The sequence below is a fragment of the Acomys minous genome (assembly GCF_964271855.1).
Source record: "Acomys minous genome assembly, chromosome: 14".
NCBI lineage: Eukaryota > Metazoa > Chordata > Mammalia > Rodentia > Muridae > Acomys > Acomys minous.
Window position 1 is genome coordinate 32,364,008 of NC_140496.1, and position 18,231 is coordinate 32,382,238.

The 18,231-nt window shown below is 48.2% G+C and overlaps 2 protein-coding genes across 2 annotated transcripts; both read right to left on the minus strand.

Annotated features, from left to right (window-relative positions):
* Positions 1–2,732: 2,732 nt before the first annotated feature.
* On the minus strand, positions 2,733–4,242 carry MT3 (metallothionein 3). The gene is made up of 3 exons (XM_084756450.1): positions 4,087–4,242; positions 3,799–3,864; positions 2,733–2,971 (listed from the first exon to the last, which is right to left on the minus strand). The coding sequence occupies exons 1-3, from the start codon at positions 4,115–4,117 to the stop codon at positions 2,862–2,864; spliced, it is 207 nt and encodes a 68-aa protein (XP_084612576.1). The 5' UTR covers positions 4,118–4,242; the 3' UTR covers positions 2,733–2,861.
* An 11,506-nt stretch (positions 4,243–15,748) lies between these two features.
* On the minus strand, positions 15,749–17,990 carry MT4 (metallothionein 4). The gene is made up of 3 exons (XM_084756782.1): positions 17,849–17,990; positions 16,530–16,595; positions 15,749–16,019 (listed from the first exon to the last, which is right to left on the minus strand). The coding sequence occupies exons 1-3, from the start codon at positions 17,877–17,879 to the stop codon at positions 15,928–15,930; spliced, it is 189 nt and encodes a 62-aa protein (XP_084612908.1). The 5' UTR covers positions 17,880–17,990; the 3' UTR covers positions 15,749–15,927.
* Between the last annotated feature and the right edge of the window lie 241 nt (positions 17,991–18,231).

Sequence of the window (18,231 nt, forward strand, 5' to 3'; positions counted from 1 at the left end):
TGGTCTACAAAGTGAGTCCAGGATGGCCAAGGCTACACAGAGAGACCCTGTCTCGAAAAACCAAAACAACAACAACAAAAAAAAACAAAAAACAAACAAACAAACAAAAAAACCAAAAACCTCTTGCAATCAGTTATTAACTTAACAACCTCTAGCTTCTCCCAACCCAAGAGCTAAGAACGTCATCAGATAGAACCTGAGACCCACAGGAGAGTTTCCCCTTTCGCTGTACCTGCTTCTCCGATGTACCCACCAATTTACTTTACAATGGCTTGGTGGCACACACCTGTAATCCTAGCACTCTGGGGAGCCAGAGGCAGGCAGATCGCTGTGAGTCCAAGGCCAGCCTGGTCTACAAAGTGAGTCCAGGACAGTCGAGGCTACACAGAGAAACCCTGTCTCCAAAACAAAAAAACCAACAGGACCTAGAAACACCTAGGACACAAGCTTCTGGGCATGTGAGTTTTCAGATTAGGTCAGTAGAGGTGGGGAGACCCACTCTAATTATGGGGTCACCATCCCAACACTGTGGCCCAGGACTGAAGAAGGAGAAAGTGACCTGAGCGCCAGCACTTATATCTCTCTCTCTCTTCTCTCTCTCTCTCTCTCTCTCTCTCTCTCTCTCTCTCTCTCTCTCTCTCTCTCTCTCTCTCTCTCTCTCCTGACTGTGGATGCGACTGAACCAGCTGCCTCCCACCGTTGCCATGGCACCCTTGCAGTGCTGGACTGTGTCCTCACTGACAGCCAAAAAAGTTGGTGTTCCTTAAATTGATTTTGCACAGGGATGGGGAAACCAGTCCAGAAGTTGAGGGTTGTGACTCTGTAAAGAGGGAGAGAGGCAAAAGGTAGAACAAGATTTCCTGGGAGAAGAAACACCAGAGAGTGGTTTTTGTTGTTGTTTTGTTTTTTACTTTGAGAAATATGTAACTGCTTTTTTTTTTTTTCCGAGACAAGGTTTCTCTGTGTAGCCTTGGCTGTCTTGGACTAACTTTGTAGACCAGGCTGGCCTCGAACTTATAGCTATCTGCCTGCCTCTGCATCCTGAATGCTGGGATTAAAAGTATGCCACCACCGCCCACTTATAACTGCATTTTAAAATAAAAGATTACCAAGTATGGTGGCACACACCCACATTTGGAGGCTGAAGCAGGAGGTTTAGAAGTTTAAGACTAGCCTGGACAATAAGACTTATTCTCAAAAATTAAATTGTATGTGTGTGTGTGTGTGTGTGTGTGTGTGTGTGTGTGTGTGTGTGTGTGCTTTGCCTCTGTGTGTTTATATAGGTTGAAGGCTTTTGTTTGTTTTTTTAATATACAAAGGGAGGCCAATTGTTCTAACAACCATGCCCTAACTAGTGACTGTCTCTTTCCCAACTGATTTTTCTTGGATTTATGACTACATAAGGGTCTAGTTTGTTTGTTTGTTTTTCTTTTGTCCTTGTTTTGTTTTTTTAGGGAGGGTTGAGACAGGGTTTGTCTGTATAGCCTTGGCTGTCCTGGACTCACTTTGTAGACAAGGTTGGCCACAAACTCACAGAGATCTGACTGTGTCTGCCTCCCTGAGTGCTGGGATTAAAGGCGTGCGCCACCATAATTGGCTAGAGGGTCTAGTTTGTTTTATTTCTCTCTCTCAATCTCTCTCTCTCTCTCTCTCTCTCTCTCTCTCTCTCTCTCTCTCTCTCTTTGTGTGTGTGTGTGTGTGTGTGTGTGTGTGTGTGTGTGTGTGTGTGTGTTTATGCTGTGGTGATTGTGTAGATGTTAGAGGACAACTTTTTGGGGAGGCTTCTTTCTTTCCTCTCTGTGGGTTCTGGGGTTTGAACTCAGGTCACAGCTAGGTGACAAGTGTCTTTACCCACTGCGCCACCTCATCCACCCCAGGGTCTGCTTTTTTGGCTTTCTGCGTCTGGCTGATCTAGTCTGGAGCCAGTATCACTGCTCTCAGAGCTTTGGAATTGGAGGCTGTGCATTGGATAAGCCTTCTATGGCTCCTTTTGAAAACTGAGCTGGCTGCTCTTTTAAACTCAGCCTATCAGAGTCGAAAACAACAGTTGTGGTGAGCTTTTGAATGGAATGCCTGGGAGAAGTAAGTTGGAGGAAAACGGATGTGTTTACAGACTTGTCCCTTACAGGGCACTGTCAGTCAACCCACAGTCTATTTCCCCTGTTTCCGGCAGCCCAGGTGGGGCTGAGAGGTCTCTCTCATTAAGGGCTGACCATCTCGATTTAGGATGCAAGCTCTAATTACCATACTTTTCCTTGAAAAAGAGTGTGTGGGGGGTGTGGGGGCGTGTAGACAAATTGCCAAACCAAATGAGGTTTGAAAAGAGCTGAACAGTCTGTGTTGGGGAGACAAGCTGGCTATTCAAGGAGGTGACCTTGGAAACACAGTAGACAATCTGCCAAGATGAAGCCCAGGGCACCCTGGACTCTCCTCCAGTATCCGAAAGCTGGCAGTTTTGTAAAAACTACTAGAAAAACTCCATAAATCACAAGTGTTTGGGGCCAGAGGCTTGTTTTAATTCCCTGTATACAAGTGATGAAGATGATTGGAGAGATAAACCTCTGTGAGTGTGTGTGTGTGTGTGTGTGTGTGTGTGTGTGTGTGTGTGTGTGTGTGTGTACTGTCTCAAGGACTCTGCCCCAGTCCCAAACAGATGGATGGGTTCTGTGGAGTGGGCTCCCCTCCACCTTTCACCCTTTTCCCATTTGAAAAAGAGACCAGTCTTTGGTTCGTGCTGTGCATGGGATTTATTCACACAGGCAGGCAGCCAGGGAAGGGGTCAATGGCCACGCCCCACCATGGACCCGCCCCACCCCACCCCCAGCACTATCTGCATAGGCTGTGTGGGAGGGACTGAGTTCTCACTGGCAGCAGCTGCATTTCTCCACTTCTGCCTTGGTCCCCTCTTCACCTTTGCACACACAGTCCTTGGCACACTTCTCACATCCTGCAGGGCAGCAGGAGCAGCAGCCTGTAGATAAAATGGAGGTGTGTGTATGTGTGTGTGTGTGTGTGTGTGTGCCCGGTTTGATGCCTTCATCTGTCTCCATCAAAGAAAGAGGAGGAGAAAGGAGCATAGGAGGCTGCAGAATCATCGGGCTTTGTCCAGGACAGGTTGCTGTCCCCACACACTGTCACATCAGGTCTGACTCAGCATCTATGAGGCTGCAGTTGCTTGCCTAACCTCTATAGAGAGTTATTCTCTAAGGGGTGGGTGCCATGGAATTCCCCAGGAATGCTGGGCTCAGGCCTGGGCCAAGAGAGAGTTAAGTCTTAAAGGATGCAAATGTGAAAGATATTGAGAAGGAATTCGCAGCATAAGGTTGGAGGGGCGGGGATGATGCAGAGGCCAGGAAACCCATGGGATCTATGCCTAGTCATACCCAAGAGAGGAAGAGAGCATCACTTCCACCTCTACACCTCACCCCAGGCATATTCCAGGCTGTGACCTAGAGAGAGCAAACTGAGGAGACCCATAAGGCACTGCAACTCTATCCCTGACCACCCCCACCCCGCCCCCAGTCTCCTTGGGGGCTCCCCAGGCACTGGAAACATTGAAGAGTGGAAGATCGAGCAGGGGCTCAGCTCTCAAATCAGCTAGCTTTTGATTCACCAAAAATATCCTCCCCTACACTCAGGCCTGCTGTATTTACATTGGTTGAAACAGCCTCTGTATCTGAAGGTCTGCAGCCGAAGGCTTTGCTATATAGCGGGGGTGGGGTGGGGTGGGGTGGGGTGGGGTGGGGGGAATGGATGCCTCTGGGGTTATGTCGGTGAAAGGAGGAGGGGTACACTCACTCTTCTTGCAGTTGGTACATTTGCAGCCCTTGCACTTGCATTTGTCCGAACAGGTGCAGGAACCACCTAAGAGGCAACAACGAAGGGTTAAAGTAGAGACACCTGGCATCCCCAGGTGTAAAAGGAGGTGGAACGCAAACTCCGCAGTCATCACCATCGCAGGGTTAAAGATGGGAAACAAGGGGTTCCTCCCCCCCCCAAATGTCCTTGAGTGAAGACACAGGAGTGGGGTTTTTGCCTGTAAAGGGCAAAGCGCTGCAGGAGGGAAATGGGGAAAGGGGGACTCACCAGTAGGACAGGGGCAGGTCTCAGGGTCCATATCCAGGCCAGCAGCCACCAGAGACCTTAGCTTGGTTCCTCCAGGCAAGTGGATGCACTGCGGCCGCTGATGTAGCTAGGGCAGCAGGTGGCAAGGCTTTTATAGCCCCAGGCGGGGGCGCGCAAGCAGAGACTTGCTATCCGCCTCTGCGCATGCACAGCACTTGCTCTCAGTGTGTGTTCTTTGTGGCAGCTGTCCAGAGTCCCCAAGTCCCCTGCTGAATGGAGGACCAAAGACTCCTTGGCCACTACTGCTGTCGCTCTGAGGGTGCCTGTGCGTACTGTCTTTGCAAGCTCAGGGAGACTAACTCCTATAGCCCCGCCCCCGCCCCCTCCCCCAATCTGGATTCTTGATCAATTTAGTCAAAATAGGATGCTGAGCTGCAGATTCTGCTTCCTTTCTCAGTGAGCCTGCTTCTGACCATAGAAGCAGCAGCAGCTGCAGCAACAACAACAACGATGATGCTCCCAATATCCTTGAAGATGCTGGGTGTCGTGGCACACACAGGCGGATCTCTGAGTTCAAGACCAGTCTGGTCTACAAAGCCAGTCCAGAATAGCCAGGGCTACACAAAGAAACCATCTCAAAACAAAACAAAAACAAACAAACAAAAAAACCTCCCTGAAGAAGGACGGAAAGTGGAGGCCTGAGGGACCAAGATAGGCAGTTTGGTGGGAAGACCTGTTCCCTTTCCTGTAAACTCTCCCACACGACCCTGAACACCTCCTTAGCCCAGACTAATTTTACAGAGACACCCCCTAGGGAGCTCTTTGGGGGTGATTCGAAGCTGCTTCTCCTTGTTGTTGACAACAGGGTCTTAGGTAGCCCAGTCCAGTATCGAACTTGTTGTGCAGCCGAGGAAGACCTTAAACGCTTAATCTTTAGGCATGTACCTTCCAAGTACTGGGATAAAAGGTGTGCGCCACCAAGCCTGGCTTTAGTGTTGGTTTTTTTGAGACATCGGCTGTCTCTTGAACTCTGGATTCTCCTGCCTCAATCTCTTGAGTGCTCAGACACTGAGTGGACAACAGCACTTTTGGCATCAGACTTAGGTTTTGCTATCAGGGATGAGGTGGGATTTGGTGATGGTCAGATACCTTGCTCTAATTGTCCCCCAGACAAAACTGAGTCTCTCTGTTCTAAATCTGAGCTGGACAAGTGGCCTTCAAATGGCTTGGCCAAGGAGGGGCGTGTGTTGGGGTACGTGCCTGTATGCACGCACACGTAGACCAAATTCGCTCCTTCCCTTCCCTTCTCCTTTTCCTTCAAGACAGGGTCTCTGTGCACACTCTAAAGTCCACGCTAACCTTGCAGGCCTCAGTGACAGCCTCCCCAGTGTTGGAATCACAGGCATGTGTCAGCAGGCCTGGCTCTGCTTCAGGCTTCGCTTAAATTTTACTTTCTCCTAGAAAGTTTACCACCATACTTACTGCCTGCCTTTGTTTTCCTTTTCTAAGACTGGTGCTGCGTTCCTAGGCAGACCTCAGGCTCACTACTACGTCACAGGCTGGCTTGTCAATTGGGATCCTCCTGACTCAGCTTCCAGAATGCTTGGATTATATGCAATTGCATCTATTTTGTGTGCAGCCTATTCGGGGTGTATCTGTTTGTGGGGGGCAGGGGGGATCACTTGTGTGATCTTGCATGTGGAGGTCAGAGGTCGACATTAGATGTCTTCCTTTCAATTGCTCTCTGCCTTACTATTGAGAAAAGGTCTCTCACTGGAAGACTTGCTGGTCGATTCAGCAAGACTTGCTGACTAACAGGCCTCCTGGGTCCTCCTTTCTCCAGTTCCTCAGTGCTGAGATGGCTGGAACATCCTGTCACCTTTGGTTTTTGGTTTTTGGTTTTTGTTTTTTTTAACATGGGTGCTTGGATTGAACTCAGATCCTTACGCTTGTGTGGAAAGCACTTGACCATCTGAGCTGTCTCACCAACCCTGAACTGCTTCTTTTAAATTCTTTGTGTTGGGGCTTGTTTTATACTGCTGGGAATTAAACCCAAGGCCTCATACCAAGTGAGCACTGTCCCACTGAGCCACACCTCCAGCCCCAGCCTATTTAGGATTAAAGCACAACCCTCAAGCCAAGCGTGGTGGCACACACCTTTAATCCCAGCACGAAGGAGGCAGAGGCAGGAGGGATCGCTGTGAGTTCGAGGCCAGCCTGGTCCACAAAGCGAGTCTAGGAAAGCCAGGGCTACACAGAGAAATCTTGTCTCAACAAACAACAAACAAAAACAAAACCTCACCCACCTCAGTCTCCAGTACTCCTAACTCCCTGCCTCGCTCCATCTTTCCTTTCTTCATAGCATTTAACACCTTTCTAACAAATAAATTACTCACTTGTGTGCAATGTTTCAAGTTATCTGCTCCACCCATAACCCCAACCTAAGCAGGTAAGAGCAGTCATCTTTGTTTCTGTCCACTGGTAAGGCAAAGTGCCTACAGCTGTGTCCGGTACACAGCCTATCCGGAATACACTTAGTTAATATGGGAATGGATAGATAAAGCCCTTGCTGAGGGGGTTCACCTGTCCTGGACTCGGCCACTCACTCCACTTATCAGTAGCTTATGTTGCTCAGGGGAAGGTGACACTAATATTTGTCACTACTCCATAGAGTCCTTAGATTTTAAATGGGGTGGCACATGGAAGACACCAACAGCCTTCCCCACCCCACCACTGCCCCTTGCAGCCACACTGGCTATAAACAAACATGTCCCGCGTGATCTCTGTGTCTGCGCTTCTGGAATAGGGGTCTGTGGGCAGGAAGGAGCTTGTGTGCCCCTGGGTCACCCACAGCAGGCTTCACTCTAGGCCCTCCCAGCAATCTGGAATAAGGGAGTTTATGGAGATTTACCTTTTCAGATAGATTGTGTTTAACAAGCAGGAACAGGTACGCTGAACAGCGGAGAACAGACAGGGTCACACCTACCAAGAGAGAGAAAATCCCCAGGAGATCTCAGGAAAGTACAAGGAGCAAGGCGAGCTCCACACCTGGAATGAAGTTGATCCCAGGCTGGATTAAGACTTCTTTAGTTGTAAGAGTTTCCCAGTTTGCTCTTCTGGGACTGAGCCGTTGGCCAGGGTTCCAGGAGCCTCGGTAAACAGCGTTTGTACAAAACGACACTTGCACATCTGCCTTTCTTCAAACGAAGTCTTTCTCAGGGTGATCACAAGTGTAAGCTGAGTGAAGGCTGGGGAACAGTTGCCCACAGGGCAGCTGAGGCTGGGGTAGGGAGTGCTGACTCAGGACCCCTGTGGGTGCTGCCCCCCCCCCCCTTTCCCTAGTAGGTAGTTTTGTGAACTCAGGAAGCTCACTCTTGTTTGGAGACAGGATTTCACATGGGCTCACCAGATGACTGCTAATGGCTTCCACAGATAATGCCTGCACTGTGAGGACAGTCTGCCTGTTGTATGCCATGCGGAGCTTAGCATGCTAACGTATTTCTGTGACTGCCTTCAGTGTGGTTAAGTGAGGAAACTGCCTGAATTCTAGTCATTTCTGCCACTGTCACCAGACGATGGTAGTGGTGGTGGAGGTGGTGGTGATGGTAGTTATTTGGTTTTTTGTTGTTGTTTTGTTAATACAGGGTTTTTCTGTGGAGCCCTGGCTGTCCTGGAACTTGCTCTGTAGACCAGGCTGGCCCTAAACTCTGAGATCCTCCTATCTTCTGCCACCTGAGAGTGCTGTGATTAAAAGCTACCATGCCTGGCCTATCACCAGATTTTTGATGTATATGAGGTTTTATCCTTGAGTTGGTAAAATGCCCCTTCCTCCCTCCTTGTCCTATCACTACATAGGGTTGGAACAGTGAGTGAGCCAGAAACTCTGAAAAACTCATGTCATAGCGGTCTCTTATTTTAGCAGATTAAAGGGTGAGAGACAGCATGAATCGTGGCCAAAGTCACACAGGAAGAGTGCACTAAAGCTAGAATTTGAACAGACTCTTTTTTGTTATTGTTCCTTTTATTCTTTTCTTGGTTTTTTGAGACAGGGTTTCTCTGTGTAGCCTTGGCTGGTCTGAACTCGCTTTGTAGCCCAGGCTGGCCTTGAACTCACAGCGATCCGCCTGCCTCTGCCTCCTGAGTGCTGGGATTAAAGGAGTGTGCCACCACTGCCCGGCTTTGAACAGACTCTTGACTCCAAATCTGGTTCCAACTTCCATAAATGATACAGCTGCATACACTGGCCCTGAATCACTCCCTGACTTCTGGACCAGTCTCCCAGGTTGTATTAAGGACATTCAGCGTATGCAAACTCATCTCGAATGCCTCTTCTATGCTGCCCCAGCTCTGAGCTTTTAACGCACAGAGGCCAAAGGAGGCAGAAAAAGAACCAGGGAAGCCACAGCACCTAGTTAGCACTTTCATGGCTTTGCTTTCTTACTCAATATTTGTCTCCATGGTTACCACTGCTTCTGCCTAATGACTCAGTGTCTCCTCAACAGCAACGACACAGGACTCCTTTTAAAAAATATATTTCGGCATAATTCTACGTCAGCTGATTTGTCAGGTGCTTCTCAAAGGACAGTAGGCAGGGAAGCGTGGTCTCCACCCATCTGGAGTCCTGGGTCATTTCTTTGCCCCTTCTGTGTCCTTCTAGCTGGGCATGTTTGTGTGGCTCTAAAGGCCACAGGAAAGCTGTATGTGGTAGCTGCAAGTTAGCTCTCTTAAGAGTCATTTATTGTCCTCTTATGTACCTCATCTAACAGCTTTGTGACATTAGGTAAATTGTTTGGAATGCACAAAGCATTTTCAAAAAGTGTATTAACTCCAGCACTCAGGAGGCAGAGGCAGAAGGATCGCTGTGAGTTCGAGGCCAGCTTGGTCTACAAAGCTGAGTCCAGGACAGCCAAGGCTACACAGAGAAACCCTGTATCGGGAAAAAACAACAACAACAAAAAACTGAGTGAATCATTGTGAGACTAGACTGTGATTTGGGGCCTAGTACTTTATAGGAGCCCTTCAAAGCTAGGTCATGGACAGAGTCAGAAAGGATTCAGTGTGATGTAATAAAATTGCCACGGGGCGCTCACCCTTTTGCTTTCCTAATGAGTGACCCGTGGTAGATTTTCATCTCATGTCCAAAAATGTATGAGTGCTGTCTTACTCCAGACATCATGCAAAGCCATGTAATGATGAATAAGATCATGTCAGTTTTCTCCAAAATTCCAAAGTCTAGGTGAAAACAAGACTATGTCATTCAAAACCAACATGTAGAAGCTACACGTAGTGAGGCATACTTGTAATCCCAGCATTTGGGAGACTGAGGCAGGAGGTTTGGGATTCAAGGCCAGCTTGAGCTATATTTCAAGACCCTGTCTCAAAACAAAACAAATAAAATGAACCAAGTAACAATGCTGCCGGGAGTCCACCTAGTGTGCCAATATCAGGGCTTTTTACCATCAATAATCTTTCCTCTTCCCTGTTATTATTATTAGCTTCCCAGCTGTGGAGACAGGGCTTGACCCCTTATGGAAGTCCTCTCTCGAAGTATTACCTTACTTTGATGGTCCTCACCTGAAGGTGACTTTGCCTCATGCCCTAGGGGTGCTTGGTAATGCCTGACAGCCTCTAAGTGAGCAGCTACCCTTAGAGGCAACCTCCTATGTTAAGATACCTTAAAAGAGTCCCATGCTTGCTTTTAGCTAGAACCCCTTTGGGGAGATAGGAACTCAGCATGCCCAGACAGTCCCCACCTTCCATTTTTAGCTCTAAGATGAGTGTGCCCAGAAGTGTTCCTCTCTCCTTTTGAACTGTTCATATGTGTCCACCAAAATCTTGAGCTAAGCATGCTTAAGAATGCCTCCCGTCTTTCCTTCTTGAACTCTGACCATAAACTAGCATCCTTAGTAAGTTCTGGAAGCCTCCTCCCTCCATAGTGCTCCCCCATGTGAACACGCCCAGGCTGCCTGAACAACCTCACACACCCCACCCTCCCCCTTCCCCCCCACCTCGGCTGCCCCCCCCACTCCCCACCCCCACCCCACCCTTTCTGTTAGAGAGGTGCTGCTTTTGAACTAACTCCAGTGCTGTCCTTGTGTGCTGTAGGTAACAAATTTTCCCGTTCTTTAGCTCGCTGGTTATGCTTATTGTCTTTCCTCTCTTGTAGAGCCCAGGGCATTCAGTGACATCTGGACTGTGGCTGTAAGCCTTGGTTGTGGTGATGCAACAAACAATTAGATATATAACCCTTTCAAATAAAAAAAAAATCAAGGGGCTGGAGAGCACTGGCTGCTCTTCCGGAGGTCCTGAGTTCAATTCCCAGCAACCACATGGTGCCTGGCAACCTTCTGTAATGTGATCTGGTGCCCTCTTCTGGCCTACAGGTGTACATGCAGGCAGAGCACTGTATACATAATAAAGTAAATATATCTTGAAGAAGAAGAAGAAGAAGAAGAAGAAGAAGAAGAAGAAGAAGAAGAAGAAGAAGAAGAAGAAGAAGAAGGAACCACAGTAGCATTGATTTACAGACATTTCCCTTATTCAGTAGTAGTTTATGAACATCTGCCTATGATGGTAGTTGCACGGTAACAATTTGATTTTAGTAGCATTATTCCACAACTTACCTACTAAGCATCTTCTTTTGGACTTAAAATTTATTGTTATTGGGAGGATACAAGGGATGGGATAACCATTGAAATGTAACCAGAATAAATAAAAAAAACAGAAAAAAATTTTATTGTTATTATTATTATTACTATGTGTGTATTATTACTTGTGTGTATGATGTGTATATTACATCATTATTATTATGATTTGTGTGTGTGTGTGTGTGTGTGTGTGAGTGTGTGAGAGAGATGTGTATATTACACATGCAGATGTCAGTGAACAACTTTTAGGAGTCCCTTCTGTCTTTTCAGCTAGGTGAGTTCCAGATATTGAGCTCAGGTCAGCAGGCTTGGCAGCAGGTAACTTTGCCCATTTAACCACTGGCCCTGCCTGAGACATTTTGAGGGAGAAGGCATCTTTATTACTCTCAAATCTTTACTATTGTATTCTATGCTGTGGCATACATCTTGGTAGCATTTGTGTTTATATACTCATGATTTTTTCCCCCTTAGGATTTAGCATTTCTTAATAGATTTTTTTTCAAGACAGGGTTTCTCTGTGTAGCTTTGGCTATGCTGGACTCCTTTTGTAGACTAGGCTGGCCTCGAACTCACAGAGATCCTCCTGACTCTGCCTCCTGAATTCTGGGATTACAGGCATGTGCCACAACACCCGGCTTCTTAACAGAATTTCCATTTCAAGGATGTATCTCCTTTTTTCCTTTTCAAATGTACTTACTTCTTTTAAAACATACTACTTAAGCAAATTTTTAAAAAATTAGAAGCAAAAAGATACATTTCAAGCCAGGCATGGTAGTACATGCCTTTCTTTAATCCAAGTACTCAGGAGGCAGAGGCAGGTAGACCTCTGTGAGTTTGAGGCCAGCCTGGTCTACTGAATGAGTTCCAGGATAGCCAGGACTATTACACAGATAAAGCCTGTCTCAAAAAAAATTATTTATTTTATCTGGGATTCAAATACAAACATGGTCAACATATTAGTATTTTATACATCTGTATTTTGTATTCTGTGTGGCTTGTTCAGAGAACACTGTGAGGCCAGTCTGTGGTGTGGGCACCTTGAGAGGCGGAGGCAGGAATCTCACTGGAGTGTAGGGACTCAAGACCCTGGAAAACAAAACAAAACCATCTCCCCTCCTCTCCCAAAAAAGACCACTCAGTGGCATGAGGCTTGCACTCAAGGACTAATATATGAGGAGCATTCAAATCTATGGGGGCCGTTTTTATTCAAACCAGTACAGTATTCAATAGCAGTCTTACTTTGTGAGAAATAGAAACTGATTCTCATTTTTTTCCCCTTTTCTACCACTCACGTCCTCCCTACACTTTGAAAATGGTGTCTGTCTCTCACCGTGGTATCTGAACAGTCCATGAACCCCACTGACGGCTCAAAGATCCTGTTTTTGTTTTAAGGACATCAGGGCAGGCAGGAGACAGAGGAGTGTTTTCCTGGGGGCCTGAACAGCATTAGTCAAAAAAGTGGATGGCAGAGCAGATTGATCGCATAGTGCCAAGCAAATACCAGCTCCAGAGTGACGGAGGCTGCCCCACATTCCGTAACAAACTTAGGGTTTGTGGGCTGTGATGTGTGGGCTCCCCAAAGCACCAGGCCACTCAGAGACACCTCATGTGGCACTGCCCTCTGTGTTTTCTCTGACCTATCTATAGAGCACAGGCAGGAATTAACCTGAGTCAGGCAGACCAGAGAGAGTCCCTGTCCTGCCCTCACAGGCCTTGTGATGCAAAGCCAGCCACTGACTGCCTAAAGTCTTGGCTTCCTCATCTGGGAATCAGATGTCATGACAGGATTCTTGTCTTGAGTTGTTAGTGTAGATTAGGCCTTAGCATTTGGAGAGGCAGAGGCAAAAACACAAGAGAGCTCTTGTCTGTAGCCCATGCCTCTATCCTCCCATCCAAGCCTGCTCTGCTCCGTGCAGATATCAAAATACGTATTTCTTTTCTTTTCTTTTTTAGGTTTTTGGAGACAGGGTTTCTCTGTATAACTTGGCTGTCCTGGAGTCGCTTTGTAGACCAGGCTGAGCCTCGAACCCACAGTGATCTGTTGCCTCTGCCTCCTGAGTGCTGGGATTAGAGGTGTGCGCCACTAAGTCCGGCCCAAAATGCGTATTTCTAATGCCTCTTTACACTACTCTCACCCTCATCCCTGGCAGGGCTGCCCTTGACCATCCTGCAGGCCTAGGCTACAAGAGACTGATAGCCAGGCAGGCTCCACCCTCAGCAAAGTCAGATATGAGGAACAAGTCATTAACAGACTCTGAAATTGGTCTCTGAGGTCCCAGGTAATCAACATTTTGTCCAGAAGGTGTGAACCGAGCTTATGGGGAAGAGTGGGGATGAATGAATTTTACTTGCTAGGATATCCCACCCTGGAGCTCTCCCTCCCTCCCTTCCTCCCTCCCTCCCTCCCTCCCTCCCTCCCTCTCCCTCCCCCCTCCTCTCTAAGGCAAATTCTTTTTTTTTTAATGTTATTAATTTATTCAGATTACAACTCAATTGTTATCCCATCACTGGTAAATTCTTATTATGTAATCCTGGCTAGTCAGACCAATCTGGAACTCACAGAGATCAACTTGTCTCTACCTTCCAGAATGCTAGGATTAGAGGCATGCAGGTGTGAACTACCACATCTGGCCCCGTAAACTCTTAAAAAACAAAAAGTATCTGCATGCCTCTCCTTCAGAGTGTGTGTGTGTAGTCAGTTTTCTCTTTCCACCTTTATGAGGCAAAGTGCTTTCCCCACTGAGCAGTATTACTGATCTAGACTAATTTTTTGCCTTTTTCCCCCCTCAGGGTTTCTCTTGCGTAGCCTTGGCCATCCTGGACTTGCTTGTAGAGCAGGCTGGCATAGTGATCTGCCTGCCTCTGCCTCCCAAGTGCTGGGATTAAGGGTGCGCCACCATGCCCTGCTGGTCTAGACTCTCAATCTACCAGGCGGATAATCAGAGAGGGGCCCTCCGAGACAGGTGCTCAAGTAGCCATGATTGTCTGGCTCTGAAGTGTTCCTGATTGCAGAAGGTGTGTTAAGACAATGTTTTAAATCTATCCACACAGCGCTGGACGTATTACGTGATCCATCTATAGTAAGCACCCATGTTACACACAGGTGTCATTACTGTCAAAACGAGAATCGGAGGGGTGATTTTTCCCTCTCAAAAATGTGTGAGAAAAGCTGAGGCAGGTGGATCACTGTGAGTTTGAGGCCAGCCTTGTCTACAAAGTGAGTCCAGGACAGCCAAGGCTAACACAGAGAAACTATGTCTCAAACAAGCAAAACAAAACAAAAAACAAAAACAAAACAAAACAAACAAACAAAAAAACAAAACAAAAAAAAAAGGAAAAAAGAAAAAATGTGTGAGAAATAAAAGAGGTAGATGTGGCTACCCTGTTGGCCTTTGGACAAGGTGAGAAGGCACTGGCCACAGAAGAGTAGCCAGCCTACTTGCCGGACACAGCCTGCTTGGCCCACAGAGGGTGTAAGCAACACCCTGTCCTTGGCAGGCACTGCAGACCTCTGTCTTTGCAGACCAAAAGTAGTCTGCATCCACAGAGAAAAAAACCTGTTTACGGGTTTATGTGCATGGATGTTCTCCTAGTTTCTCTGTGCATCCCCGAGAAGGGTCGTCACAGAGCACAGAGGAGGACATTGAGCCTGGAGAGGGTGAATGACTCGGCTAAGATTGTGCAGACAGAAACGGTCTATCCGGTGCCAAATATCCAGTGCCAAATGCCGTGCCCCTTCCATTGTCCTGAGACGCTGACTCTGCAGCACAGCTTGCCCTTGGGTAAGCACGAAATGTCTTCCCAGGGAGACTCCTGGTGATTTCCAAACAGCAACAGGATTAGGGCTGTGTCCAGCACCAGGGAGTTGGAGGTTCATCCTGCTCCTCCTCATGCCTGGAGCTGCCCTGGAAGCCTTGGGGAAGGCTCCGTTCTCACCACCCGTGTGCCCAGGGACTGTGGAGGGGAAGGCCTTAGCTTTGGCTCTTGGTAGCATAACCACAAAGTAGTACCTCAGGGACTGGGCTGCCTGGTGCTGTACTGGGGGCTACATTTTGAATGACAAACAGTGGTGTTTTGTCCCTAGTGACACTCTCTAGGTAGTTCAGCCTTAAGTCTCTACGGGACATTATTTTCATCTGCACCAGTTTCTCCTTGCTGGCGTATGTGCCTGCTGCCCTAACCTGGTGTTGGCCTAAGTTACTAAACTACAACTGTGTGTTGGTATTGGGGACGTTTTGTTTGTTTGTTTTTTCAGTTTTTTAAAAAAATTTTATTTTATTAATTTATTCTTATTACATCTCAATGGTTATCCCATCCCTTGTATCCTCCCATTCCTCCCTCCCTTTTGTTTGTTTTTTAAAACACACACATAGGATCTGTTCATGACTGCTTAGAGCTCAAGAGACCACTAAGCTTTTTGGTTTGTGAGTTCTCCTGGATCAAGATTAGGCCCGGAGAGCCACACTAAGACTGACTTTCGCCAAGGCAGACCCTTCACTCAGAGGGTTTCTCTGGGCTCTGGGCAGTGTTGGCGCACACTTTAAATTCCAGTACGTAGGAGGCAGAGACAGGAGTTGGAGGCCAGCCTGATCTACAGAGAGAGTTCCAGGACAGCCAGGACTACATAAAGAAACCCTATCTTAGAAAAAAAAAAACAAAAACAAATAAAAGGGTTTCTTTGGGTAGAGATCCCAGCAAGCTGTGACATGCAGCAAGGAAGAGAACTGAAGAGTCTGTTAGGCGTGAGCTATTGGAGCTCGGCACCACTTCTGGAAGACAGTGTACAGATGTTGGGTACTGGTCTGCCCACTTGCTGTTGGTTAGGAACTGTTCCCTAAACCAATGAACTCTCCTGTACCCTGTGTTTGTAAAGGAGGAAAGCCGCAGTTGCAGTGGCAGCACCTTGAAGTGAGTAGCAGTGAGCAGCCACGTGTGGATGGGGTTTCGGTGGGCAGCTAGAGAGTCTACAATCAAGGCAAACCCTTCTCAGTCCTTCCGGGTTACGGTTAGGGTTAAGCATTGCTCCGAGCCATCCGATAGCCACGAGTGGAAACTTTATTGCTCCAAGAACTTCACACAAACATCACCCGCCCCACATTTGGGCATATATATATATATCTATATAAAAGCACAACTTATTATACAAACTCAATCCCTTGACTCAGGCACTGTGTAGTCATTTCCCAGGCTCTCTCCCAGTGCCATTGGATGGGTTTCAGGGGCAGCAGCTGCACTTGTCTGAGCCCCCTTTGCAGATGCAGCCCCGGGCACACTTGGCACAGCCCGGGGGACAGCAGGGACAGCAGCCTAAAAAAAGGTAAGGAGTGGACAAATGAGCTGTGACTTCTCCACTACCCGCCCTCTCTCTCCGACACCTTCCGGGACATAGCAGAAAAGCCTGGGCCAGGAGGTTGTGGGGTATAAAAACAAGAAGGGGACCTCAGAGGTCCGCAAGTGTCCATCTGAGCTCCAGACAGTGGGTGGGCTTTGCAAAGGTCACAGCCATGACAGAAATAAGCTTAGAAGTCAGGGCTCATAACCCCAAAGCAAGGCTTTATCCTCTTCCTCACTGGGCTGGGCAGAACCTATCACCAGTTCCCTCCCAGCTCCAAACACCATAGATGTCCTTAGTGCTGGGTGGGCTGCAGCCAAGGGAGCTTTGCCCCAGTTGTCTCCTTGGGTGGCATCTTAGGTCCCTCCAGATGGAAAAAAAAAAAGGTCCCCAGAATCCCCCCCCCCCTCATGGCGTGGCTAGGGACTGTGATGGATGGGGCTTTTCTGACTCCCACCCAGTGGTGTCCCGGGGCCCATACTCACTTTTACGACAGGTTTTACAGCTGCAGGTTGTACATTTGCAGTTGTCTCCGCAGATGCAGATCCCTCCTAGGAGAGAGGCAGAGACCGGGTGAGCACGAGGCTACTGCTACAGATTGTCCTCAGGAGTGGCAGGACAAGAAGGTGATGTGGCTGCTGAGCCCGACTCTGGTGCTATAGATGGTCCAGCGGTCCCGGGAACAGGCCATGGATGCGGACCAGGGCGAGGTGGGGGCAGTATCAGCTCAAACTTGTGAAAATGCACATTTCCTGACCCCAACCCATTAAATAGGTTTATTTATTAACTCTGGGTAGGGGGAAAAAATCAGTATTTTTAAAACGCAACACAGATGGTACGGATGTCAACCCCAGCAAGGCCAAGGTCCCTGTGACAACCATCAGGGGTTTTCATAGCTTCTCCCTGACGAGGCCAGATGGGAAACCTGAACGGAAAGCAGAAAGGGGCACAGAGACCCCAGGAGGATCCATATCTTGCTTTAATTTCATAAAAAGTGACCGCACTTATTTATGTTTTTCTAAACCTATCCATCACGTTCAATTTCAGAACACTAGAATTTCCTGCATCTTTTCCAAGCTTTGGGGACAGACCTGCTGCTCTTTTCAGGATGAAAGGGTGTGTGTGAAATTTTTAGATACCATTTTTCAAGGCTGAGAAAAATGGTTTTGAAGACAGAATAGTTTTGATCCACCACCTCCCTCCTCCTGGCCAGCATTCTTCCTGGCACCAGGCAACCCAGATCGGCTCTGAACTCAGGATGCCCCTGCCTCAGCCTTCCGAGTGCTAGAATCACAGGCACATACCACCACAACTGGCTTTTAGTGACTTGAGGTCCCGGCTAAGCCTCAAACCGTCTGCCTGAAGTAGGCAGGTGATGGCTGATTTTTGTCTTTCCATAGGATGCAAACAACCCAATGAGTAGCCTCCATTTGCAATGAGGAAACTGAGGCCCATAAATCAGAAGAGTTGGAAAATGAACAGCAGCAGGGGACCAAAACTATATGTCCAGGTTCTGGGCCATAGCTCCATCCCCTACTCTGGTGGCTCCACTAAGGACCTGCAGCTAGAAGGACTAAGGTGTCCAGGTCCCTTCCTTTGCTATTCCCTGCACCAGGACTATCCGTTTCAACAAATCTGAGTGGGGCCAACCAAGTGGGGGCTGTCCCAAAGATTGCAGATCCAGGATGAAACTCTCCTAAGTGAAGGAGTTTCCAACAGTCCCGTGTGCTGCCTGCAGGATACAGGGACAAAGTTGTAAGACACCCCCACCCCCCACCCCGCAAAGGGGGAGCTCCTTACTCACCAGACATACACGTGCATTCCCTAGGGTCCATGGTCCAGGTGCGTTGAGTGGCTGAGAAAGAGAGGCTGAAAGAGAGGCTGAGGCAGCAGCAGCTGGAGGCTCCCTCTTTATAGTTGTGTAGGTGTGGGCTACAGCTCACCCCACCTCTCCCTGGGGCCAGACGCCCTGCACACGGCCCAGTGAGACGCTCAGGGCTAGGGAGGGCAGGGCAGCAGAGGGCACAGGGCAGGAAGGGCAATTCAGGCGTTCAGGTGGCTTTCACAAAGGGCTGGACCTGCCCTGCCTGTTTACCTTCCAGAGTGTCAAGGAAGCAGTGTGGGGTTCTTGTGGCACTCGGGGCTCAGGTCGTGAGCCACACACGTTCAGCTGCACAGAGTTACCTG

Bases quoted from the DNA above. Each gene is read 5' to 3' on its own strand.
- MT3 (XM_084756450.1), bottom strand. From the start codon at position 4,117: ATGGACCCTGAGACCTGCCCCTGTCCTACTG. The intron at 3,865-4,086 runs GTGAGTCCCCCT...GTTGCCTCTTAG, and splicing joins GACCTGCCCCTGTCCTACTG to GTGGTTCCTGCACCTGTTCG. The intron at 2,972-3,798 runs GTGAGTGTACCC...TTTTATCTACAG, and splicing joins ATGTACCAACTGCAAGAAGA to GCTGCTGCTCCTGCTGCCCT.
- MT4 (XM_084756782.1), bottom strand. From the start codon at position 17,879: ATGGACCCTAGGGAATGCACGTGTATGTCTG. The intron at 16,596-17,848 runs GTGAGTAAGGAG...CCTCTCTCCTAG, and splicing joins GGAATGCACGTGTATGTCTG to GAGGGATCTGCATCTGCGGA. The intron at 16,020-16,529 runs GTGAGTATGGGC...ACCTTTTTTTAG, and splicing joins CTGTAAAACCTGTCGTAAAA to GCTGCTGTCCCTGCTGTCCC.